This window comes from Trifolium pratense, linkage group LG6 (genome assembly GCF_020283565.1).
Source record: "Trifolium pratense cultivar HEN17-A07 linkage group LG6, ARS_RC_1.1, whole genome shotgun sequence".
Taxonomy (NCBI): domain Eukaryota; kingdom Viridiplantae; phylum Streptophyta; class Magnoliopsida; order Fabales; family Fabaceae; genus Trifolium; species Trifolium pratense.
In genome coordinates this window covers 28,878,308-28,904,301 of record NC_060064.1, presented here as the reverse complement: position 1 = coordinate 28,904,301, position 25,994 = coordinate 28,878,308, and the positions used below count along the sequence as shown (strand labels likewise).

The following is a 25,994-nucleotide window of genomic DNA, read 5'->3' as shown; positions in this document are numbered from 1 at the left end:
TGGACTGAAAACACGATATGTTTAGCTATGAACTCTTGTGGGAATAACTTCTGAAGGATTGTCATTTGTATTTTCCTTTTGTTCTTAGTACAACAATCCTGTATATGAACAATACAACTGAAGAATTGCAATCCAGTAAATAGGATAGGATACAATATTACAGCATGTAAATCTGTGTTAAGTATGTTGAAACCCTTAACCACAAATTGGCAATCTTCTCAAAAGTTTCACCATCTGCGACGCCTTTTTCCATAAAAATATGCGAATGCGGCTATTGATGCAGCAAAAACAACCCCGGCTGTAGCATGCCAAGCATATAATGGTTTTTCCAAAAGTAGACCGGAGGTGCTACTTTTAACCTCAATTGGTGGTGGTGATGCTTCTGGTTTCTGACTAAATGTAACTGCAAAACCCAAACCTTGCCTCTCCAACTCATTCAAATCTTCAATTGCTGGTCTTAACCTAGTGGTCTTGGCTATGGCTTCATACTCTTCTCTAGTTCCACCTTCAAGGAAAGCACCAACAATATGACCCTTGTTTACCCAATATGCTCCAAATGTACTACCTGAGGCTGAGAGATCTCCGTAATAGACAACTTCTCCAGCATTATCCCCATAAAATTGCCAAGACAAAGTGAAGACTCTGGAGTAGAAAAAAGGAATGTAATCAAATTCCCCTGTTTTGTCCGGTTCCATTATGGCAGAAACTGCATGTTTTGCGGATTTCCTTGCTGAATCAACATGCTCAAGTCTGCGCATTTCCCCGAATGCTTTGACTGGAAATGCTGCAACATCTCCAATGGCATAGACTGAGCTGTTGCTTGACTGGAATGTTCCATTTACTTTGATTCCACCTTTCTCCAAAGTAAGTTGACCTTCAAACAGACCTGTATTTGGTCGTATTCCAATTCCCACCACAACCATGTCCACGGATATCTTCGTTCCATCTCTAAGATTAACATCTGTAACCTGCAAAAGAGGTCAGTCAATTAAAGTTATAGGTCGAATTGATCAAAAGAGTAATGCAACCATAGCCAAAATTATCGATGATCCATCATAAGCTCAGTTGTCATGAGCCCTATGAACCAGGAAACTTTCACTTCCAAGAGATATGTGAAACCACAATCCACAGGTTCAGACATTACAAGAGATTCCTCTATTTTTATTATTTTGAATAGGAAAAGGTTTGGAAATTTCAATCACCAACACCACTGAAAAGTTCTGATCACAACAAAAAAATTTATTCTAGGTGGGGTCACCAACACCTATCATGTAATACTAATATCGATATGTTCTATTACAGACCAACGTTTTTTAAAAAGCTGTTAAGGTGCAAGTTTTTTCAATTGTTTCTCTTAGGCTTTGTTTGGGAGTTAGGAGGGAAAGGGGGGAGGGGCTTTGGGGAAAGGAAGGATGAAAGGGAAGTGGGAGGAATGATACCCTTTAGGCTTTGCTTTTGGACAGGATGAGAGAAAAATATCTATGACTAATATTTTCTTTGATTTCAGATTATTACAAAGATATGAGAATGACTATTCAAGCTATACTCAAAAGTCAAAATTACCAACACTTGTTATTAGGGTAGGGCCTATATTGGTCTTGTCCTTATACAATCAAACATTCCTAAGAGAGAAATTTCCAAAGAATAATTTGATGTACCTTTCCGTTGGAGTCAAAATCAAATGATGACAGCACAGTTCCCTTAACGAAGTTTATTCCTCTTGATTTATAATATTCTTCATAGTAGCTTGCAATCTTCGGGGTAAATAAACGAGCCACTGTAAAATAAATCCAGTATTAAAAGTATCCATCAGTTTTTAAAGTCATTTATTATCCATAAAAGCTACAAGTAGCATTTTTGTACAGATTAATACAAATGAACATTGATCCCATACACTCTGAGTTGAGAGACAATAAAATTGAAATTGAAGTACTTACTGCAATGTGCTTCTGGGAAGACCATTGTCACATTGATTTTGTTGATCACTAAAGATGCTGCACACTCCATGCCAACGTATCCACCACCAATGACAATCGCATTCCCTCCAGGACATGATTGAATAGCATTAACAAGCCTATTTGCATCTGCTATATCTCTTAAATAACATACATTTTCTGCATCGGATCCATTCACCCCAAATTCTTCCAGCTTCAGAGCCTACACTTGACATTGCACACAAGTTTAATATATTTCTGTAAAGAAACCTAACAGCCGACTAAGTAGATGAATTGGTGAATTTTGTCTTCAATCATTCCCACATATTAAGTATGTTAATGAGGATAGAAGTTTTTTTTTAAGTTTCAATATGATGTTTCAAGGGCCTAAAATTTTCATGTATTTTAAGTGTGTGATATTGAATGACGCAAGTTAACAAAAGAAAGCAACAAGAAATATCCAGGAAACTGCCAAAGCTTCTTTCATCTGTTTTTTGAAAAGCACGACATGGATGCAACATAACAAGATAAACTGATTCTTTTAAGTAGGGCAATTTAAACTTAAGGATTTGTTTAAATACCCGAGCACCAGTAGCAACAATAAGAATTTTGTAACTTATAGTCTCCCCGGTTGTTGTCAATAGTGTTTTACGTTTCACATCAGCAGACTTAACTCCAGTTCCAAGAACTAATTCAACTCCTGAAAATGAAATAGCAATTGCAAGAATTAGATATTCGGCATATCAACCTCCTAGAATTACAATATAAAAACATTAAACAAATATGAATGATAACTTTTTTTATAGAAACGACTCAACGAGTATCATTGACTGATGAAACCTAATACAAACCTGGTATTTTATAATAAATAATAAGAAAATCTCCCAATTTCAATATGATTTTTTATAGAATAATACAGCACAAACTCAGAATTTTGAGGGCCTCCAACTTCCATTCCATAAGGCCCTAAATCCTTCTCAATGTCTCACTATTACTCCAACTATACCAAATCCCAACTAACTACTAACTAACCAAGGGGGATTACATATAGTTACGTATCAAAATCATTTATAAATTTTGTTATAAAGAAATTTATAAATTTAAAACAAAAAAATTACTTCCTGGAAGCATACATGAATACTTCCTTCCTACCAATTGCAATAAACAAAAATCATTAGGCAATGCGTTTAATTTAGCTCTTCTAACATAATTTGTCTTTCAATGCTTCACCTAATTATTGGAGAGATAAAATACAAAGTTTTATCCTAGAGAGGACCTGTTTGGATAGGTTATTTGAGCTTATCTACTGTCATAAGCACTTGTGAGACAATATGGGAGAGCATATGAAAACAGCTTATAACATGTTCATAAGTTGTTTTCACTTTTCAGCTTATTTTCATAAGCTCGCCAAGATAGCTTATGAAAACAATTTAATTTAATTTTATAATTTGTTATAGAAACATATTCTACATGAGCGCTTATGCTATAGGCTGCAAATTATGTTGTTTATCCAAATAGGCCCATAGTCTTGGACACAGTTACATAGATAATAAGGTTGCCATCTGAAATAAACTACGCATAAAAAAGAAAACAAAATATAACTTATAAAACATGGTCACATATGATGCGCAGAACAGAAGTAAACTTTAGCTTCTGCCATTAACTGCAGGATACATATTACTATCTAACACTGAATTACTCCTGGGCTTAACCACCTCATTGGATGCAGCTGGGAATGATCAGACAAGATAATACAAAAGTTCAACCTAAAAATTAGTAAACCAATTTCCCAATGATTTTTTTATCAGAAAGAATTAATTTAGGCAGACCACAAAATCTAAATAGCATCAAATATTGAGCCAGATCTATGCCAGACAAAACAAATAAAACAGCCAAGTAGCCAACACAATCATTTAATACATTTTGTCACAGAGGGGAAAAGTAGAAGTAGCCTAACTAAATTACTTCATGGATATATCAACTCATGATGTAAAATAGTATAATTACCATGTTCTTTATACCATTTCGGAGTTAGCCTTTCCTCGTTTGCTCCAACACATGTATGAAAGGATGGAAGCCGAGCAGCAGCTGTAGGTAACAGACTTATTTGAATCAGCAACCAGACATTCCATAAACTTTGCAATCAAAGAAAAAGATAAAATATGGAGGAATATGGAAATTCTACAATTGAAACTTGAGGAAATGAATCACTAAATCCTCCTAGTTAAATCTTTCAAATTTACAGCGTAATCATAATCACCCTGGTTTACTCATCCTTCAATATTTCATTATTTTTTAAATTCAATAGATAACACTCCACCAAGAGTGCCAAAACTACAAAATATCAAGAGTACGACATTGAAGTTTATATATCTGTCTCCCTAAGTAATATAATTTGGCTACGATATTCAAATTTCATAATTAAATGAAGTTATGTTGGCCATATGATAACCATGGAGGGAAGTTCAATTTGACCAAAGTCCAAAAATTAAAGAGTTAGACAGTTCAATGTAAAGAGAAATAGTAAATAACATAAACAAGAGTTAAAATATGTCAAAGAAAGTCATTATCGACCAACCACTCATTGATAAGGTCCCTTGAGTTGTGAAAGAGTTCATACCTTCTGGAAGCAAAAATCCCTTGCTTAATGCAGGTCTTTCATAAGGTGCTACCTGAGAAAAAATGTCAGAAATCAGACAGTGTCATGCCTCAAATCACGTTCGCAAGAAAGATAGAGAGCATATTATTATTGATATTCATGTGGATAACATATTAGTAAACATAGAAGGTTTTTTTTTTTTTTCAAAATTGAAGCACAATTCCAATGCTCATTCAATAGATAATTACACATGAATGGAAGGCAATCAAGCAACAAACTGCCCCTTTTTGGATGGCAAAACCAATCCTCCAAAAAACAACATCCATAAATCTATGAGACACAATATTACTACGCATAACCCTAGGAAACATATTGAATCGATCGAAAAATATTATGATTATGAATACATGATGCTCTATCTATATACATATATAGAACTTATCTTATCAATCATTCATTAACTACTTAACTACTACTAGTAAAGTAACCACTAACTAACTTCTGAAGGAAGATGTAACTAACTCACTAATCAATTAACAACTTTCTTTTTGTTATTGTTAACCCTCCGGTCGGAGTTTGGTCGCCAAGTAAGTAAAGTCTGACCCTTCAGAATCAAACTCAAATTCAAAAACTTTGTTTATAAACATTTGTGAATATATTTACCATTATTATTATCATTACAAAAACAAAGAATATCAATGCCTAATTCTTGTTTAAATTAATCAAACTTATACTATAAAAATCAAACTTGTAATCAACGCTTAAATTAAATTAATAAAAAAAAAAAAAAAAACTTACTGGTTCATCAGAAATGATACAAAGTTCGCCATGAGAAACACCACGTCTAACGAATTCAAGAGCAGCATAACCAGCAGAAACACCACCACCGAGAATCACGTAAACGAACGCTCTTCCCATTTCTCAACGAAAACTCTTTCTTCCTATTCTTCTTTCACATAAACGCATAACAAACAAAAAAGCCTTATCTTATTTTTTATCGTGAATTCAAAATCAAGGGTGGTGAATTTTTTGGGAGCGAGCGATTTCGTACAAGGAACATCCAAAAAAAATTTGAAGATCACGGAATGAATGGGCCCATTACCATGGATGTTGATTGATGATGAAGACGGCGGGAGCAAATAGCTGCTGCATTTACTTTAATGCCCTCCAAATCAGATTATCTGAGTTTATCACTCTATCCCATCAATGCGCACCACGTGCCGCTTCATCTTGCTATGTGTGGCAGTGTGGGTCCCAGAGATTATTTTGTTTTTGTTATAACCAACTATGCCTCGTATTCGTATATACAAAAGTTATATTTTTAGATTCATTAAAAAATTAATATATCTTTCTCTAAAAAAAAAAAAAAAATCAATGTATCTAGTCCAAATTATTGACACAGTATATCGCTTTTTGAATGAATCTAAAAAACTAACTTTTACTTATATATAGATAAGGCCGAAGGGAGTAATTGAAATTAATTTAAGGGGTTAACCTCCTAATAAATGTTTTTTATACGCATTAATCAAAGACTAAATAGTTAATAGGTCTAAATATTTATCACTTGAGACTATAAAGAGCTTCTTCCTTAAATAGTTAATACATTTTTGTTATTTAAGTAAGAGACGTTATAAAAATGAGAACATTAAAAAAACATTCCTAATATGAAATTTTTAAGTTTTTATACGTTCCCTATTTAAATAGCGAACTCATCTCACTACTTAAGTAACAGACGTTATAAAAATGAAAAATTTGAGGAAAAAAAAAAAAACACCGCATAGCATAATTTTTTATTTATTTTTTTAGAAACTAAGCTCCTTAATAGTGGAAAGAGTATTTTAGTCGGTTCATCAAAGGCGCCGAAAGAAATTCTCCACACTATGTTGGTTAGTTTTTATAAAGATGTATATTTATTTAGTTTAAATTTTATCCTTGTACAAAAAATATTGAAATATTTAACAAAATTTTCCTTCAAAAAGCAAAATTTAAAATCTTATCAAAAATTAATTTTTTTTTTTGTTAATTATCAAAAATTGAAATTTTATTTTCGTAATCATTTCTTTTTTTTTTTACACATACGTAACCATTTCTTAAAAGAATAAAATATTCTCACTCGTCCAATTATCTAAGAAATAATAATACTACTTTAACTTTTGTTGGGCCGTTGGCCCTCTTTTGTACAAAAAAATTAATAATACTACTTTAACATCTAGTCAAAAGAAAAAAAAAAACATAAATGCAGTTTTACCTTTCTATTTTAAAATCTTGAATTTTACCCCTCTCTATTTTATAATTTTTTGGATTTTGCTGTTTTAGTGAAGGTTTATCCAAATTAATTATTGTATGGACCTACTACTAGTATTTTCATGATGTCTATTACCTTGTACCTCCGTTTTGAATAGTAATTACATGTCTGAAAAACTAACGAAATTACTCTTGTTAGCATTTAAATTTCATCAAATTTGCAGTTACGATACATTCGGTAGACGATGTTGAATTTGAAGGTCAGAAGCAGATTTATGCAAATTAGTAATTGGACAAATCTGCACTAAATCGATAAATACTTTCTCCTTGTAACTCCAAATTTAGTGGGGCTTAATTCTATGAAGCAGATTTTGTACAGACTTTTTTTTGGGGATCCAAAAAATTATAAAATAAGGGGGGTAAAATTCAGAATTTTAAAATAGGGGGTAAAATTCCATATTTTAAAATAGGAGGATAAAATTCCGATTTATTCAAAATAGGGAGGAGGAGGGTAAAACTACATTTAAACCAAATAATAGGGGTAATACTTTAACATCAGATTTTTTATGTTAAATACAATTTATTATTTTTTTTTTAATGAGAAAGATTTAGGGCAAGGGAATGGTGCTCACTGCTCAACTTTAGAGCATGAAAGATTTACCAATCATTAGTTGGTTCAGTGGTGATTGGTGCTCACTGCTCAAGTTTAAAGCAGGGAAAGATTTATCAATCGTTAGTTGGTTCAGTGGTGATTGACGTTTAACTTGGTAGGGAGGACCACGGTTCTATCCCCCGCAACTGCGATCGGGAAGGGGTTGGAACCACTTGATATATACCAGAACGGATCCTCGAACCAGATTCAACTGGTGGTGAAAAGAAAAAAAAAAAGGAAATATTTCAATCTTAAAGAGCACGTACTTACAACGATTTTTACATTTATTTCCCTTCTTGAATCCAGACCTCCAATAATTATCTTTTTATCATTAGACAAAATTCTTGATAGATACATTGTGATTTTATTTTTATTGTAATATCACTAATTTTTTCCTTGAATCATATTGATATAGAGAGATTATTGACTCTTCATTGGAGATGGAGGCCAATAGGATTTTATGGTTTTTCTAAAGGGGATAGATGCTGGGAGTCATGGAATTTTCTGTGATAGCTCTCTAACATGTCTCAGTTACCTTGATATATTGTAGAGGACTTTTAATGACATTGTTTTAGTAAGTGATAAGAAGGGTAGAGTAGAGAGAAACACCTGGCTGATTCAAGGCTTTTGAGAGGTGGTTGTGGTTTGGTTTGGTTGACATTTAGATGGAAAGATATCCACTTACTTGGTTCAAAAGTTTTGACACTGAAATAGTTGAAGAGAAGCTTAATCACGCCATGGCTAATGAAGGTTGATGCAACAATTTTCAAAATGCCAAATTGGAGTGTATCATGACAACAACTGCAGATCATTATATTACTTATTTAATTTTTAACTTAATTTGAAATTAATTAATAATTTTTATTTTGAAACCAATTATAATAATTTTATTTTAATATAGAAATTTAAGTGTTAAAAATATTAATTAAAAAATATTAAAAATTAAAATATTATTAATTTTAAATTCTAAAATCAATTTTAAATATTAAATAATTCACATTCAATTGATTTTCTCTCATTCTCATGAATTAAAATATGACTATAGTCATGCATTTCAATAACAAATATTATCGGTGTTGGTTGAAAATATACATGTTGAAAAATCTTGAATTTTCCAACAAATAGCACCAATAGTTATATGCCCACAATATATCTTCTAAGGAATAATATCACTTTTTTTTGTTCCATGTATTAAATATGACTTTTTAAATCATGCATGTCATGTGAGAATGAATATTATATATTATTGAAATATAAAGTGATTATATTGTAAATTTTAACTCCTTTTATTTTTTTTTTTTTTTTTTTTTTTGGTATAGTAGAGGGCTAACGCCCAAAGGAAATGAAACTACATAGTTAAACGAACATTCCTAGGCATGCAAGCCCCAGATATGTCGTGAAAAAGAATTCTCTGAAGCTCCCTAGGGGGAGACTCGATAAAATGAACATCAAAAGAACTTAGAGAGTAACTGAAATTAGCAAGCCAATCGGCGCTTCTGTTTCCTTCGCGCCTAATGTGTGACAAATGAACTTGCCAATTTAAATCCAAGAGTTGTCTGATACGACTGACCAAAGTGGGTATGTTTCCTTTAAAGTTGCTTTTCTTTGTCACCATATCAATTAAGACTTTAGAGTCACTTTCAACATGAAGATGCATGATCCCCTCTCTACGAGCAAGGTCTAGTCCCAGGTACATGCCCCACATTTCCGCATGGAGAGCATCACAATTTCCTAGTTTTCGTGAGTAACCCTTTAGCCAAGTGCCATCTGAGTTCCTCAACAAACCACCACAACCAGCAAGTCCCAGTCTATCGTTATGAGATCCATCACAATTGAGTTTCACCCACCCTTCCCTAGGGCTTCTCCATCCAATGAACGTAGTTTCATGTTGATTATCACTCCACATATTGTGGCGACAGTTGTCAGTCTCTGTAGCCATCTTGAGAATAACATAGGTAGGGTCAGTTGGACGTTGAAAACCTTCTTCAAAAATTTCTTTGTTTCTCCAGTTCCACAGGTTCCAGCATGCTACCATGAAAGTCGAAGTCCAATTTAGGTCATGAGTTCCATGGAAATTGTTGGTTATAATTTTGAATATCCAATCCCTGCAAGATAAAGAAAAAAAATTAGAACTCTGATTAGAAGGCACTAATCTAAGCCATACCTGTGTTGCACTAATGCAATCTCGTAGCACATGGATGACTGTCTCGTCTGCTGCTCCACAAATATTGCATAAAGGAGAAATACCAATACCCCATCTGCTCCTACGGTAATTTGTAAGGATACGTTCATGCGCCGCCATCCACATAAAAGTTTGTATTCTATGAGGTCCTCTCCAAGCCCAGATGGCCTGCCACTCCCCCTCTATAGAGTGAATATGACCACGCTGTATGTTGTAAGCACTTTGAATCGTGAAGTGCTTCGTGTTCGTTCCTCCCCACCCTATCATATCTCGACCATCCAACTCATTAGGGGGTGGAATGGCTAAAATCTGGTAGGTCATGCTAGTTGTCAAATTCTCATTCAAGTAGCTTTGGTTCCAGTCCCCTTCCGGATTCAGAATATCACGCACATTTAGAGTTGTATCAATGATAGTTTGGCTGCTAGAATTAATAAGCGAGGTACCATCTGGAATCCACTTGTCCAACCAAAAGTTGATTGTATTGCCATCGCCTAATTGCCAAACCATATTTTCTTGGAATTTATCCCAAATATCTGTTAAGGCTTTCCAAAGAGGGGAATCATAAGGTTGAGAATTTATGCTGAATCGGAGGTCTTTATTCCTACCATACTTGCTATAGAGGACTCTACACCACAAATCATTAGGATTAGTGATCAAGTTCCAGAGCATTTTCATAAGGAATGCCTCGTTCATTTGATGGGGGCTCTTGATGCCTAGACCACCATTCTTTTTTGGAAGGCAACAAACTTCCCAATTAATCAAATGTGGCTTGCGACGTTGATCAGTATCCCCCCATAAAAAGCTTCTTTGTATTTTCTCCATCTCATCACACAGAGTCTTAGGAAGTCTAGCATATTGCATATGATAGTAAGGGATGGAGCTGAGAACAGATTTAGATAGAGTGAGTCTACCAGCAAAACTCAGACATTGTTGTTTCCATCCACTTAGTTTGTTTTGAATCTTATCAATAATATGACGAAATTTTCCCCGTGTAGTCCTCCCATGTGCAATACTAGCTCCCAAATAGGTATCCACTGTAGTAGCCTGAGCAAATCCTGTATGATGCAAAATATCTGGCCAAAAGATTAATAATAAAAAAACTCCTTTTATTTTATTCTTACGAAACTCCTATTACATTTATGTATCTATTATTTATTAAATAGCTTATTATAGTTGAATAATTGCATAAAAATTTGTAATATTGTACTCCCTCCGGTCCTTATTATAAGAAACACTTTGACAAAATCACACAGACCAAGGAAGGTAAATTTTCTCATTAATGATTCTAACATTTTATGTTATATTCCAAAACTAACCTTTGACTAACATGGGAAATAGACTTCTCTAATTAATGCACTAGCATTATAATGAATTATTTGATTGTATTTAATAAGGGTACAAATGGAATTGTGTCAAAGTGTTTCTTATAAAAATGACCAAATAAAAATTCCAAAGTGTTTCTTATAAAAAGGACCGGAGGGAGTATTATTTAATCAAAATATAATTACTTATATGTTTCATTTCTCACATATTTTCATCTATTCTTTAATTAGTATACCTGCTAGGCTGCCATAAGCAAAACTTTCACCGTTAGAATAATTGATGGACTTGATCTATCTATAATATAGATCGAATATTGAACCTTATTAAAATACTCGCGATTGTCAAAAATTGTTAACCCTCCAATTATTAACACGTACTATTATTAAACAAAATTAAGTGTCACTCTAAATACACATATCATATTGTATTTATTACTAATATGATTTATATGTGTGACGGTGGCTCTGCAAGTGCACAAAATCACAACCAAGTAATAAAGTGATAAGTTTATCGTTCTCCACAGGGATTGTGCCAAAATTACTAGTTTCGTTTAGGAATTTAGATAGTTTGCATTCACTTTGGTGTTTGAAGATAGTTGTGTGGGTAAAAGTAAATAACATTAATTAAAGAGCAGAAAAATAAATTGCAGGAAAGTAAATGATTGTAAAAGTAAATGGTGCGTGTGTTTCCACGCGGGGTGGTTAAGTCTGGTCAGATCCCTCCCTTACTCCTGCTTGGTGGTTATTCTCTTGTTTCCCTCTATCATGAATTAGACTATTAAAAATATGTTCAGAAGCACTTGTTCCCTATTTCTATTACAAACTGTTCAAAGCCTAGTTAGGGTTACCTTTACTTTGCTTAAATATCCTTGCCGCCGGTTCCACTTTTTTGTTAAAAACGTTGGTATCATTACCTTTAAGCTCCATGTGTCACAAGCTGTTATGTGTGCCTCTAATTAATCCTAACTCTGCCTCAGGTAGAAATTATCGCTCGTTCTAATCATATACTAAGACATCAGATACTGAATTTACTAGCTTCGTTTCCTATGTGATATCCACTAGCTCCTTAGAATTTATTCTAATGTGATAAGTATTAAAATAAATATAAAACCAGACGATTAAATTAGAGTTTGAAAGTAGAAACAATTGAATTTATACCCAAATTATACAAAACCAAGCATTCGTAAGGGAGTTCATCGACTCCACCTAACCTAGGAAAAATAAATTACAAAGATAGAAAGAAAATAACATTATCGACCTTGGAGTTCCTTAGCCTCCTTACCTCATCCTTAGAGTTCTCCTAACTCTAGAGTGAATATTCAATGTCTCTGAATATTTCTGAATGAATAATAGTGGAAGAGGAAGACTCTATTTATAGTTTTTCTACTGGGTTTTGGGCTTTTCTGCGCGTCCATCGCACCCATCGTTCCCACGATGCTATCATGGCCACGATGGATCATATCGTGGTACGATGGAAGATCTTCTCCAGATTTTCTGCTTTCTTCAACCGCCTTTCATCGTGCCACAATGACAAGTCATCGTGGTACGATTAGAGGTGGGAACAGGCCAGGCCGGCCTACATGGCCTTAAGGCCTAGCCTACATAGGCTCAGGCCAGGCCAGCCTATTTCTTTAAATAGAGCAGGCCAATGCTTTTTTATAAGCCTATTTAGCTAAAAAGGCCAGGCCGCATGCCATTAAAAAAGCCTTTGAGGCCTACTAGGCCGGCCTATTTAAGTTAACATGAATAATATTTTTATTACGATTATTATTTATATATTAAAATTTATACTTTGATTAAATTATAAATCTATTAACTTTTTAAGTAATTTAAGTTTATTAATCTACATTAGTTTTTAACATATATAAATGTATTATTATAAACTAGAATTGAAATATATATAGTCAAATTCTCTAAAATATCAAATGGAACATTATTTTATTAGTTCATAAGTATATTTCAAAATAAATATAATTATTTATTTAAATATGTTCATATGAAATAGGCTTTTAAACAGGCTAACAGGCCACATCAGACTTTCAAAAGGTCAGGCTCAGGCCTAGAATTTAAGCCTATGATAGGCCACAGGCCAGGCTCAGACCTTTGATTTTTTGACAGGCCAGGCTCAGGCTTGGCAAAGCCTAGCTCGGCCTAGCCTATTCCCACCTCTAGGTACGATGAAAAAGATTTGTTGCAGATTTTCTTCAATTTAAACCGCCTTCTCATCGCGCCACGTCGGATCTCATCGTGGGTACGATGGTGCGCGCTGTTTATTATATTTTTGCCCTTTTTGCTGCTTTTTTCAATTTCTTGCTTCTGGGCCAAGTAACTTCACTTTTCTAGGTATTTGCTTGCTTTTGAGCTTCAACTGCTATTAAAACTACCTAAATTACTACTAAAAAATCATATAATTGACTGTCATCAACGTGTTTTTAAAAAGATTAATGCTCTTTTGTCAAAAAAAAAAAAAAGAGACTTATGTTCAAATGATAAAATTAAGCTTTTGAATTAAGTTTGTACCAAAAAATGATAAAATTAAGCTTTTGGATTGACAAAATAAATATATTGAGATTTTGAATTGTTAACTAGGTAAAAAAGTGTGAGTTTAAATAAATTTATCGATTTTAGAGAGAGTTAAATCATGTAAATTTGTTTTAACTTGCGATTTTCCTCAAATGTATTTTAGCTCTGATTTAACATGAAGGTCATATTTAAAAACATAAAATCGCTAAAATTTACGATTTAAAACGAGATTTTAACAACCTTCTAAGAAACATGATGCCCGTTTCGAAAGGTGATGTTAAAGGTGATGTTAAAGTTTCAATGAAGGATTGACAGGTTGTTTTGGGCAATATTTTGCACAAAGTAGTACCTAAAGTTCTGGCAAATAAATTAGAAAATATCTTAAACAAATGCACTGTGGACAATTAATCAACTTTCATACTTGGTAAATCTATTCTTGATAACGCAATGGTGCAAATTGAAATTGTGCAATATACAAAGGTGAAGACTCAGGTAAAAAAAAAAGATGACGTGGCTCTCAAACTTGACATCATACAAATTATTATTTTTATTCCAATGGATCTTATTTACTATTATTTTTATTCCAATGAATCTTATTTACATATGAATTTTTTCTTTGGCAAATGTGAGTGGTGAAATCACACGATGAACCAACCTTCTAAATCTTTGATGGTAATTAAAAGCGAAAAAAAGTATTTACATATGATTTATTCGCTTGTTATTTTAACATCTTATGTTTGGATGTGAGAGAAATAGAAAAGAGAGAAATAATAAAGAGAGAAATAGGAGAGAAGAGAAGTAGAAATTTTATGCATAAATCTATATAGATTCATTGTGTTTACATTGTGAGAGAAATTGAGAGAAATTTTATTTTTGGACTTTTACTTCTATATATTTTAAAATACTCTAAATATTGTTCATAAATTCTAGTTCAACCGGTAAAAATATCGAAATTGGTAGTGTCGAACGTCAGACGAGGATCGAAACCCTATCACTCAACTTTATTTGTGTGAATTTTCAATAATATTTCTTAAAAAAAATCAATTATTAATATTGTTTTATACTCCGTATATTGTTTTTTACTAATTATTTTTTGTATTATTACGCTTCCCAAATCAAATCCCCCTACATTTGCGCATTCCCTTGAGATACCCGCGAAATTCTCAAGCATTCAAAAATGGCTCACACCACATCATCACCATTATTCCCTTTGTTCTTCTTTCTGCAACAACCTCAAAACCTTTTTCTTCATCTTCTCATTCTTCTTCTTCTTCTTCATCTTTTCATTCCCTTTCTCAATCGGCCGCGGAATCCGTTACCCCCCGGAATCCGCCATGGAAGATGTATAGATTAATATCCACGCCGGCATCAACATTCGCCCAATTCCGGCGACTCCGCTCCAGACCTAAAATCACCGCCGCAAGTCTCGAAGAGAAATACGCTTCACGTATCTTACTATGGCGGTACCAGATCCTGGACCCAGACAGCGAATTCGTCGCGTATTGGAACAAAGTCTTTCTTGTCACAAGTCTCCTCGCATTGTTCATAGACCCTCTTTACTTCTTCCTCCCAACCGTTGGAGGACCCGCTTGTTTAACGGCAGACCCCAAAATCAGCATCTTACTCACCGTTCTTCGATCATTTGCGGATCTTTTTTATCTTCTTCATATGGTTATGAAGTTTCGTACTGCATTTGTTGCTCCTAATTCCAGAATTGTCGGTCGCGGTGAGCTTGTTATGGATTCTTGGGAAATTGCTTTGCGGTATTTGAAGTCTGATTTTCTTATTGATCTTGCTGCTACCGTTCCATTGCCTCAGGCATGTTCCCTTGCACTTTTGTTCTTAGGATAGAATAAATGGGTTAGTTTTTCTCTTTTTTTTTTTCTTTTCTTTTGAAATGATAGACACATTAATGTTAGTTGTTATTTTATTATTTAATTAATTGATTTTGAGATAGATGATTAATTAGGATACTGGTGTTAGCATAATGTAACATTTGTTAGGTAATGATTATATATTATTAAGAGTCCCATATGGGATGTGAGATGCCTGAACATGGGTTTATAGGTAGAGGAAATTCTCATTTTACAAGCCGGTTTTTTAGGGTTGAAATGATATTAGAGTCTACTCAAAGATCTTTTGGGACGCCTGCTATCATGTTTCCGCTATCAGGTAACTCACCATTTATATCCACACACCAAGCCAAATTGTGTTGGGCATGAGAGTCCCACATTGGATGTCAGATGGTCTGCACATGAGTTTATAATAAGTAGAGACAATCCTCACTTTACAAGCCAATTTTGTATTCTAAGAATAGTAAGTAGAGGCAATCCTCACATTACAAGCCGATTTTGTATTCTAAGAATAACAAAAGGTCAATTTTAAACAATGAAGGATAAGTTTTAGTAAGCAACTGTTAAGTCTAGTTGATAAGTGATTAAATATATGTTTTCATGATGATTATGATATAATTAGGTGCTCTTAAGTGTATTATGCTTCTTTTAATGTTGTCTGATTTTTCGATTAAGAGCATAACAGAACTTAGCATCTGTTAGGTGTTAGGTAATAATCTGACATGATAACAAAATGTCAATTTAATATAATGAAGGATAAGTCTCAATAAAAAAATGTTAAGTCTAGTTTATAAGTAATTAAATAGATGTTTTTCATGATGATTATTATGATATAACTAGGAATTGTTAATTATATTCTGTTTATGTTAATATGTTTTTCCTGTGGATTTTCCTACGGATTTTAGCTTTAGGGATTAATACCAAAAGATTTTAACATACAGGGATGAATTGCTAAAAAAAAAAGATACAGGGACTAAAAACAAAAACACGCCAACTTACAAGGACCAAAAGACCATTTAAGCCAATGTAAAATTGATGTCGTAGAGTTGGTTGCATTTAAAAGAAATTGGTTTTTGTTATTCCATTTCAGTGGTTTGCAAGCCCACTTGATTGCTTAGGTCTTGTTAGGTAGTGAGGTACATTGGGAGGTGGTGGAATCTGAGCTTAACAAGTTTTCTGTGTGGTTGGGTTTTTTAGTTTGTATTGTGCTGGTTGTCTGCAAGTTTTTGTTGCAGGGTGGCTTGATGAGGTGGTTGTTATGCTGAATTTGCTGCAGCATAATAAGTATGCAGTAGGTTTTGTCGAAGGATGCTACATTTGCTTTTAGGGTAGATGGTTTAGTCGCTTTTTTAAATGACAAACGTTAGTTGTTATCAAAAGGTCAATTTTGTAATGAAAGATAAGTCTTGTAAGTAAATGTTAAATCTAGTTGATAAGTAATTAAGATAAATGTTGTTAATGAATATGATTAAAATATAATTAGCTACTGTTAATTATATTATTCTTATTTTGGTATTGCTTGATTGAGAATCTCTCTTTGCATTTGGGGGCAATGACCGAGCAAGTGAAATTCAATTTTTAATCAATGTGTGTCTATTGTTGTTTGAAAACTATTTCTAAATCTCCTCTTAGGCCTAAGTTTGCCTGAGGCCTTTGAGAATTAATGAAAGGACTTCCTTTTGAATAAAGCCTTGTTAAAAAAATTATTGATCAATATGTTGGGTTTGTTGCAATTGCAGATCGTTGTCTGGTTAGTGATTCCAGCGAGTAGAGGCACAAAAAGTGATCATGCCAACAACACTCTTGCACTTCTTGTTCTTATTCAGTATGTTCCTAGGCTCTTTCTCATCTTTCCTTTGAACCAGCGTATTCAAAAAACAACTGGTGTTATAGCCAAGACTCCCTGGATCGGTGCTGCATACAATCTTGTTCTCTACATGCTAGCTAGCCATGTAATGTGACTATAACCTAGCACAGATTTTACTTAATTTTCTTCATGGTTCAAAATTACGGTCAACAATTGTAATTGTGGTTGCAAGTTTTTGAGGTATCCGCAACAGGATTCCAACTGCAATTGCGGTCGCATTTGCCCGCATTTTACCGCAATATGAAGGTTCACTGTGTAACCATAACTGCAACCGCAATTTAAAACCTTGATTGTCTACTAGTCATCATATTTTGGTAATTAATTTATGTTTGGAACTTGAAACTAGAACAGGTTACAGGAGCAACTTGGTATCTATCATCAATTGGAAGACAATACAATTGCTGGAAAACACAATGCGATAATGAAAATCGATCGCATACCCTTTCTTGCTTGCCAAGTTTTCTTGATTGTAATAGTTTGGAACTCCCTGAGAGACAATACTGGCTAAATATCACACGAGTTGTTACGAAGTGTGATGCAAAGAGTAAGATTAACATCAAATACAAGTTTGGAATGTTTGCAGATGCTTTCCTCAATGATGTTGTCACTACTAGTTTTAAGGAAAGATACTTCTATTGTCTTTGGTGGGGTTTAAGAAATTTAAGGTACCATTTTATTTTCATTTTGTTCTGTTCTATTCTATTCTATTTCAGCAGAGCTACATTATATTGTTATGTAGATTGTTCATTTTTCAATTTTAAATCTATCTGTTAAATGTGATGATTTACATTATCTTAATGGCCATTTATTTTGGCAGTTCTTATGGGCAAAATCTGGACACCACCACATACCTTTTAGAGACACTTTTCTGCATTGTCTTATGCATTGCTGGATTAGTTCTTTTTTCACTTTTGATTGGAAATATGCAGGTAACTAAGTATATATACTGGATGAGAATTTTGCATCACATTACGAGTGTACACACGCGCGCACACAAACACACACACTTATCTAAGTAATAATACAAGACTGATTTTCTCTATTATTATGAATTAATTTTTACTACATTTCCCTTGTGGAAGACATACTTGCAATCGATGACAGTTAGACTAGACGAATGGAGGATTCGGAAAAGAGATACAGAGGAGTGGATGAGGCATCGACAGTTACCTCCAGATTTGCAAGAGCGTATCCGTCGCTTCGTTCAATATAAATGGCTAGCTACAAGAGGAGTAGATGAAGAGTCCATACTGCTTTCCTTACCTTTGGATCTACGCCGCGAAATTCAACATCACTTGTGTCTCTCTCTAGTGCGACGTGTATGTCTCTATCCTTTGTTTTTTGTCTTAATCTTCCAGTTCATTCGTAAAGAACCCCTACTTAATTTGGTGTTTGGTCGTAACCTAAATAAAATCTGAAGAAAAAAAATTGTTCCGGTCATAAATCGAACTTATACCAATAATACAAATTACATTCCCCTGGTTAATTTGTTTATAAATATTATCATATTATTATATAGGTGCCATTTTTCTCACAAATGGATGATCAACTACTTGATGCAATATGTGAACGTCTTGTATCATCATTGAGTACACAAGGCACATATATATTTCAAGAAGATGATCCAGTAGATGAAATGCTGTTTATCATTAGAGGTACATTAGAGAGTTCTACAACCAATGGAGGAAGGTATGGATTCTTCAATTCAATCACACTAAGGCCAGGAGACTTTTGTGGAGAAGAATTGTTAACATGGGCTTTATTACCAAACTCAACCCTCAATTTACCTTCCTCTACTCGTACCGTAAGAGCTCTTACAGAAGTAGAAGCTTTTGCGCTACAAGCAGAGGATCTAAAATTCGTGGCGAGTCAGTTCAAGAGGCTTCACAGCAAGAAACTTCAGCATGCTTTTAGGTATTATTCACAGCAATGGAGAACATGGAGTTCTTGTTTCATACAAGCAGCATGGAGAAAGCATCAGAAAAGGAAGGCCGCGAGGGAATTGGCAATTAAAGAGGGAATTTACTTCATGGAGGATCCTGAGATTGAGGAATCATCAGGCAATGGTAAAAAAGTTAAAAATCTTGGTGCTACTGTTTTGGCTTCAAGATTTGCTGCAAATACAAAGAAAGGGAAGATTCAAGATAGTGATCCTGTGCCGCAGTTGTTTAAACCTGATGAACCTGATTTCTCTCATGGTGGTGTTTAGTGAACACAAAAACAAAGTGAAATTCAAATTAGTTTAACACTAATTCAATAGGAATTATTTGGATGTAAATTATACTGTATTAATAGATTAGTATTCTTAATTCTTTGCCTTAACGAATTTTGATTAAATTTCACGCATTTTGCAACTTATGCAAACACACTTGGACTATTTCTTTCATTGCCTAATCCCCTTCTGTAATGTCTAGCTCAACTAACAATGCATATATTGTTAAGTTGGACACCTTCATATCACCCAAATTCACTTTATTTCCAGATAAAAATAAAAGCCTTCTTAAAACACACACATGTTACTTGTTTTTCAAATGTTGGTTCTTTTATAACTTAGGTGTATATGATTATATTTTTTTAACCATGAATTTAATTCGTAGATTTACAGGGACAATTAATTGTATTGGTCAAATCATGTCATAACTACATCTAAAATCACACAGTAAAAAAAACTTTTACGCCGATAATATAACAAAATTATCTTTTTAGTATAATACATAAAGCATATAAGACATATGGACGAACATATGTGCTGAAGGTCTCACTCTTCTCCTCAAGCAAGCTGAAAGGAGAGGAATACTGCAGAGTTCAATTTTGCACATATGTGCCTAGAGGATCTTTGACCTTGTGATCTATGGTGTAGAACGAACTTCTGTGGTGTATATGAAGAATATGCTTAGATGATAACTAAATGTTATACAGAGGAACAAACACATTAGAGCAATGGGGGAGAGCTAGCCACAAATATTGGGGTGGGCTGTAAAAAAATTAATTTATTAATAAAAAATACAAACCATATTATATATAGCAAAAAATTAAGTTTTTTTTGTTTTTTTGTTTCCACCACGGATTTAATCTGGTTCGGGGTTATTTCTGGCATCAAGTGGTTTTAGCCTCCTCCTGATCGCAGTTGCGGGGATAAAAAAAATTAAGTTGTACTAATGATTGTCAACAAAATTAAACTACATAATTTAAAATATCTTAAAATCATACATTACGAGTTGAGAGGGCTTTGAAATCAACAATAATAGTTTCTGAATGGTTAATTTTGTGCAAGGTACACTAGCAACCATGAAATCATCAGGATAAAACAACCAAACCCAAATCAGCCAAACGACGACGGCACCGCAATATTCAACTTGGTGTGCGGTGTTCCCTATTTACAAAATTGGGTACCCCTTCGATCGTACCCCAATTAATGACTTTATCATATATAAACATTACCAAAGTGAGTGTCATACCTAATGTAGGACTTAACATGAACTTTTTCAAATTCACACGTATTCTAATTCTTCTACAAGTTCCAATGTGGGACTTTATTTCTATACCAAGTTCTTCTACAATTTGTTAACTTGTCTTGTTCCAACATGAACCGATACTTGCAGTGGATTAGAACGAAGGTCATCGGTCAGTTGATGGTGGTGCCGTGGTATTTTAAAAAAGTCGGATATTTTAAAAAAGTCTCAATTTTAAAATATCTTTGGTAAATTTCAATTTACTAAGGAGGGTGTATTGAATTGGGATTTCAAAGGACTATTTTAACAAAAAAAAGTCTTGAAGATTTTGTGGGATTGTATTGACTTTGTGGGATTTTAAATGACATTTTCAACAATCACGATTTTCAAATCAAGACTTTAAAGAATTGATTACACAGATTTTCTAGATTTTAGAGTACTTTATGGATTTTTATGATTTCAAATGATTTAGTAATTTTTTTTTAAAAAAAGAAACAAAGTTATTGATTTCCTAAAATAACATCCAATATTAATAATAACAATCAATATAACAAAATAAAAATCAATGAATCAAGAAAACAAAAAAATAAAAATAAAAACATACCAGATGGGAAAAAAATTACACGTTAAATTGGTACAAAAACAAAAAAAAAATTATGTTGAAGAATTTTGAGAGTGGTATATGTGTGATGATTATTGAACAATATAGCAAATTGTTTTTTGTGAGTGATATACGTTGAAGAAATTTTTGATCTAACGCAAGTTATAATTGATTGAAAAGTATATATAATCCATTCCACTTGTAAGAGAAGAAACTCGGTAATATTATGTTAGAGGTTTATAATTATTTGTATGGATAATATAGCAAGTTGTAAGAGAAGAACATATTTTGAACTGATGAGTTCCGACGACAATAGAGAGGTAGGGAGAAAATATTAGCGATTATAAAAAACATGAGATAATCAGGAAACATGAAATAGAAACATGAGGAAAGGTGAAAGAAATAAAAAAAATGAGAATCCATCAAAATCTTATGATATGAGGAAAGACTTTTTGTAGCTCAAAATTCACTAAAAAGTCCATCAAAATCCATTAAAATCATATTTTTTAAACAATCCATCGAAATTAGAATACTTTTGAATACCACAAGACTTTTTGTAAGATGTAAAGAGTCTTGATTGAATACCACTAGACTTTTTTAAAGTCTTTTAAAATCCTAATTGAATACCACTAGACTTTTTTAAAGCCTTTTAAAATCCTAATTGAATACCACGTGATTTTATCATCATAAAAAAGTCTTTTAAAATCCAATGAAATCCTGATTGAATACACCCCACTAAAACTGAGATTTTTTTAATTAAAATATCTTTAATTAATCTGACTTTAATTTTAATAAATAATTTTTTTTTTTGGGAGAATAAATAATATTATTTTTAAATCAAGTATTTCAATTTTAATGTCAGAAATCATGTGAACGCTTTTGTTTTATCCCTAGCTTAGCCCAACAATGCAAAAGGGTCTCTTGAATGTGTTGGATTATTAACTATTTATATAATATAATATAACGATGATAATACGGGCAATAATAAGTGAGTCTGGTGGTAGTAATTAGTATTTGTATATACAAATTTAGGAAGTTATTAACAGCCCCCCGGGACAACATGCAAGTTGTAATTTATTTGTTGCATCAATTAGGAGGATCCATATCCTTTTCTAATTCCATGAAAATGAAAGAATACTACTAAATCCGGCGAATCCACTGATCATTTAATTTTATGAATAAATTTTTGGCAACATGCATGTCATATCACCCTCATTAAGAAAATAATAGGTACTCTCTATTAACAGAATAACAGTGTGCGCTTAGATGAGATAATACGAATCTCTTCTAACTTAACAAAAGTTTTGAGTTCGATTTCAGACTTGAGCATGCAATAACATTGAAACTCTTAGAGAGAGAGTTTACCGTTTATTTGGATCCATAATAATCGAGAAATTAGTCTATACAATTATGCGTCGAAGATGTCCGGCTTAAAAAAAAGTTACGCGTTTTGATTTTTAAATTTTGATCATTTAGCTACATGTTTATGAATTTTTTTAATTTTTTTTTGTTGTCAGGCATGTTTATGAATTTTTGTTTTGTTTGGATGGTTAAGTTTTTTTGTTTGGATGAAATTCTAGCAATATGGTTATATTTTGATTATTAAATGGTTGTGTATAAAAATATATCTCTACCTTACATATGGTTCGACATATATATTTTCTTTATAAACAAATTAAATATGGTTCGACATATTTAGAGAAGAAGAACAAAACTAAATTAAAATTTCCTTCAAAAAAAAAAAAAACTAAATTAAAAAAAAAAACCAAACACTCTCACTCATTTGAGGTTTTAACTAACGGACGAAACTTATATGCAGTACTATAGGATAAACCTAAAACCAAACATGCAAGTTGGAATTTATTTGTTGCATAAATTAGGAGGATCGATCCATGAAACTTTTATCTTTTTTTGGTACATTATCCATTTCCTTTTCTTTTCTGGTGTCCTTTTCTAATTCCAGAAAAATGAATTTGATCATTTAATTTTATGAATAATTTTCCTTTTTTTGTTTACAATGAACCGTGAATCGAACCCAGAACCTATATCGTACTACCCAAATTCCTCATCACTAAATCAAACCTAGTGGCTTAATTTTATGAATAAATTTTTGACAACATATGTCATATCACTCTCATTAAGAAAATAATTAGTCACTTTGTACCAAAAAAAAAAAAATAATAATTAGGCAACTTTTTTTTTATACGGTCGCAGATTAGGACAACACTCATTCTCGCTCTGGATGGCGTAAGTCATAGGCTCCTAGGCAGACCATGGTATGGATACACCCTAAAGGTGCACATGAGCAAGGATGAAGGACCACTCTAGACCGTTAGATTTAGGGTTTTAGATGATCTGGCAAAACTTATCTAAGAGGACAGTTGTCTCACAGAAGATTCTAGGTTCTCGAAATCGTAATCTGGATACTATATATAAAGCCTAACTCATGGTTTAGGCAAATGTATGTACTATTCTACACCCTAATCTATTACTCATGGTGAATACATACTTGATTGTGAGAGTGATTGCCGGTACACCCCCCTCTTCGGGGTTTGCTCATCAATGGCTTGCCTACAACAACCCTCACTGTAGATGCCTACATCAGATCTCCAATTCTAGAAGAATCAGTTACCATGCAATACGTTCTAAATTTTCACTATCGTTTATCGAAGATTCCATCAGAAAATTTCATATTAAATTCTCTTCTTTCAGCTAAATTTTCTCTTTTCACAAAGTGGGTGTGTACCCATTTAATTTTAATGTCTACCAAACAAAACTTGTGATCATAAAAAAATATATCAAAAAAACAATAGAAAATTTTATAAATAGCTTCTTAGCTTTCTAATAGTTACAACCAAACAATTCATTGGAAATGTTTCTCTAGAATTACTATCATTGAGAAAAATATCATATTCCTCTAGCTACCAAATTACTACAAAATAATAATGGATGTGTTTGGCATTGAAGAAATCATTTTGGCTGTTATTCTTTTCATTGCAATTCATTATTGGAGACTCAATAGAAACACACCCATGACAATATGGCCTATCATGGGAATGCTACCTAGTTTCATACACAACGTATCCAACTTCTATGATTATATTAACTCACTTTTGCAACAAAATGGAGGAACTATCGTTTTTGAAGGACCATGGTTAACAAACATGAAGATGGTTTTCACAAGTGATTGCATGAATGTGCAACATATTACAAGCACGAAATTTGAAAACTACGGAAAAGGAAAAGATTTCGAAGAGATTTTTGAAGTCCTTGGAGATGGAATTTTCAGGTCTGATTTCCACATGTGGAAGTACAATAGAACACTACTTCATTCAATTTTCAAGCAAGAAAATTTTCAGGTATTTCTTCACAAAACCATTGAAAAAAAAATATTTAGTTCTCTTCTTGTGTTTCTTGATCATGCTTGTAAAAAAGGGTTGCAAGTGGATTTGCAAGATATTTTCCAAAGGTTAACCTTTGACAACATATGTTCTATAGTTTTAGGATTCGATCCAATTTGTCTTTCTATTGATCTTCCTCAAATTGCATGTGAGAAAGCCTTTACTCAAGCAGAAAACACATTGTTCTATAGACATGTAACACCTAAATTCTTATGGAAGTTGCAAAAATGGCTTCAAATTGGTGAAGAGAAAAAGTTTTCAAAAAATGTGAAAATTGTTGATAAAATGGTGTATTCAAAAATAAAATCCAAAAAAGATCAAATGCAAGGAGAACAACAATTTGATTTGCTAAGTATCCTTTTGAAACAAAGTATAGGAGATGGAAAAAATCCAATAGATGATGAAAATAAGTTTCTTAGAGACACATCAATTAATCTACTTGCAGCTGGAAGAGACACTATTAGTTCTACTCTTACTTGGTTTTTTTGGTTGGTGTCAACACACCCTTTTGTTGAAGCTAAGATTCTTGAAGAGATTAAAGAAAATTTACCATCAATAAAAGATAATTGGAAATATTTAGGAATGGAAGGACTTAACAAGTTAATTTATTTACATGCAACTTTATGTGAAGTCTTAAGGCTTTATCCACCAGTTCCTATTGAGCATAAATCATCATTGAAATGTGATGTGCTTCCTAGTGGACATAAGATTAAATCAAATACAATGATAGTTTATTCTTTATACTCAATGGGAAGAGTGGAGAAGATTTGGGGAAAAGATTGCTTGGAATTTAAACCAGAGAGGTGGATTTCGAAGAAAGGAGGGATAATTCAAGTACCGTCTTATAAGTTCATTGCTTTTAATGCTGGACCAAGGACTTGTTTGGGTAAAGATATAAGCTTTTTTGAGATGAAAATGATAATTTCATCAATATTGTTGAATTATCAAATTCAAGTGGTGGAAGATCATCCTATAATTCCAAGTATTTCTGTTGTCCTAGACATGAGATATGGTTTGAAGATTAATGTGAAAAAAAGAAGCATTTGATGATAAGGGAGATTTTATTAAATAATTGAACTATGTTCAAATATTGTTATATATAATGTTTATTTAAATTTGAATCCTTACATGTACACTATATTTTGTTTTGTTTGTTTGTTTTTATTATACATTATATTTTGAGTGTTACTTTGGATTGTAATATTATGAGTGTTAGTTTGGATTGTAGTAATTATTTGATTTAATTTTTTTTATAATCAAAAATTTATTATAAGGAGTACAAAGGGGTACTCAAACCCTTACAACAAAGAGCACTAATCTAAGTGCTCAGAATACAAGACATAGGATTTAAACACCAAAAAAGA

At 32.9% G+C, this 25,994-nt stretch overlaps 3 protein-coding genes across 3 annotated transcripts; 2 read left to right on the top strand and 1 right to left on the bottom strand.

Moving 5' to 3' along the window:
* Window positions 1–5,678, bottom strand: LOC123889303 (monodehydroascorbate reductase 4, peroxisomal). The gene is made up of 7 exons (XM_045938585.1): window positions 5,332–5,678; window positions 4,555–4,606; window positions 3,942–4,022; window positions 2,516–2,634; window positions 1,938–2,157; window positions 1,659–1,777; window positions 1–968 (listed from the first exon to the last, which is right to left on the bottom strand). Exons 1-7 carry the CDS (start codon window positions 5,449–5,451, stop codon window positions 228–230), a joined length of 1,452 nt encoding a protein of 483 aa, XP_045794541.1. The 5' UTR covers window positions 5,452–5,678; the 3' UTR covers window positions 1–227.
* A 9,046-nt stretch (window positions 5,679–14,724) lies between these two features.
* LOC123890169 (cyclic nucleotide-gated ion channel 18) lies at window positions 14,725–19,544 on the top strand. Its single transcript, XM_045939716.1, has 6 exons — window positions 14,725–15,274; window positions 17,049–17,261; window positions 17,528–17,841; window positions 17,994–18,105; window positions 18,259–18,495; window positions 18,696–19,544. Exons 1-6 carry the CDS (start codon window positions 14,798–14,800, stop codon window positions 19,383–19,385), a joined length of 2,043 nt encoding a protein of 680 aa, XP_045795672.1. The 5' UTR covers window positions 14,725–14,797; the 3' UTR covers window positions 19,386–19,544.
* A 4,518-nt stretch (window positions 19,545–24,062) lies between these two features.
* LOC123893224 (alkane hydroxylase MAH1-like) lies at window positions 24,063–25,934 on the top strand. The gene has a single exon (XM_045943161.1). The coding sequence runs from the start codon at window positions 24,175–24,177 to the stop codon at window positions 25,675–25,677; it is 1,503 nt and encodes a 500-aa protein (XP_045799117.1). The 5' UTR covers window positions 24,063–24,174; the 3' UTR covers window positions 25,678–25,934.
* Window positions 25,935–25,994: the final 60 nt, after the last annotated feature.

Excerpts from the sequence above, each read along its gene's own strand:
- LOC123889303 (XM_045938585.1), bottom strand. The coding sequence starts at position 5,451 with ATGGGAAGAGCGTTCGTTTACGTGATTCTCGGTGGTGGTGTTTCTGCT. Across the intron at positions 4,607-5,331 it reads GTATCATTTCTGATGAACCA|GTAGCACCTTATGAAAGACC; the intron begins GTAAGTTTTTTT and ends ATTTTTTCTCAG. Across the intron at positions 4,023-4,554 it reads GGGATTTTTGCTTCCAGAAG|CTGCTGCTCGGCTTCCATCC; the intron begins GTATGAACTCTT and ends TGTTACCTACAG.
- LOC123890169 (XM_045939716.1), top strand. The coding sequence starts at position 14,798 with ATGTATAGATTAATATCCACGCCGGCATCAACATTCGCCCAATTCCGG. Across the intron at positions 15,275-17,048 it reads CTACCGTTCCATTGCCTCAG|ATCGTTGTCTGGTTAGTGAT; the intron begins GCATGTTCCCTT and ends TTGCAATTGCAG. Across the intron at positions 18,496-18,695 it reads GTCTCTCTCTAGTGCGACGT|GTGCCATTTTTCTCACAAAT; the intron begins GTATGTCTCTAT and ends ATTATTATATAG.
- LOC123893224 (XM_045943161.1), top strand. The coding sequence starts at position 24,175 with ATGGATGTGTTTGGCATTGAAGAAATCATTTTGGCTGTTATTCTTTTC.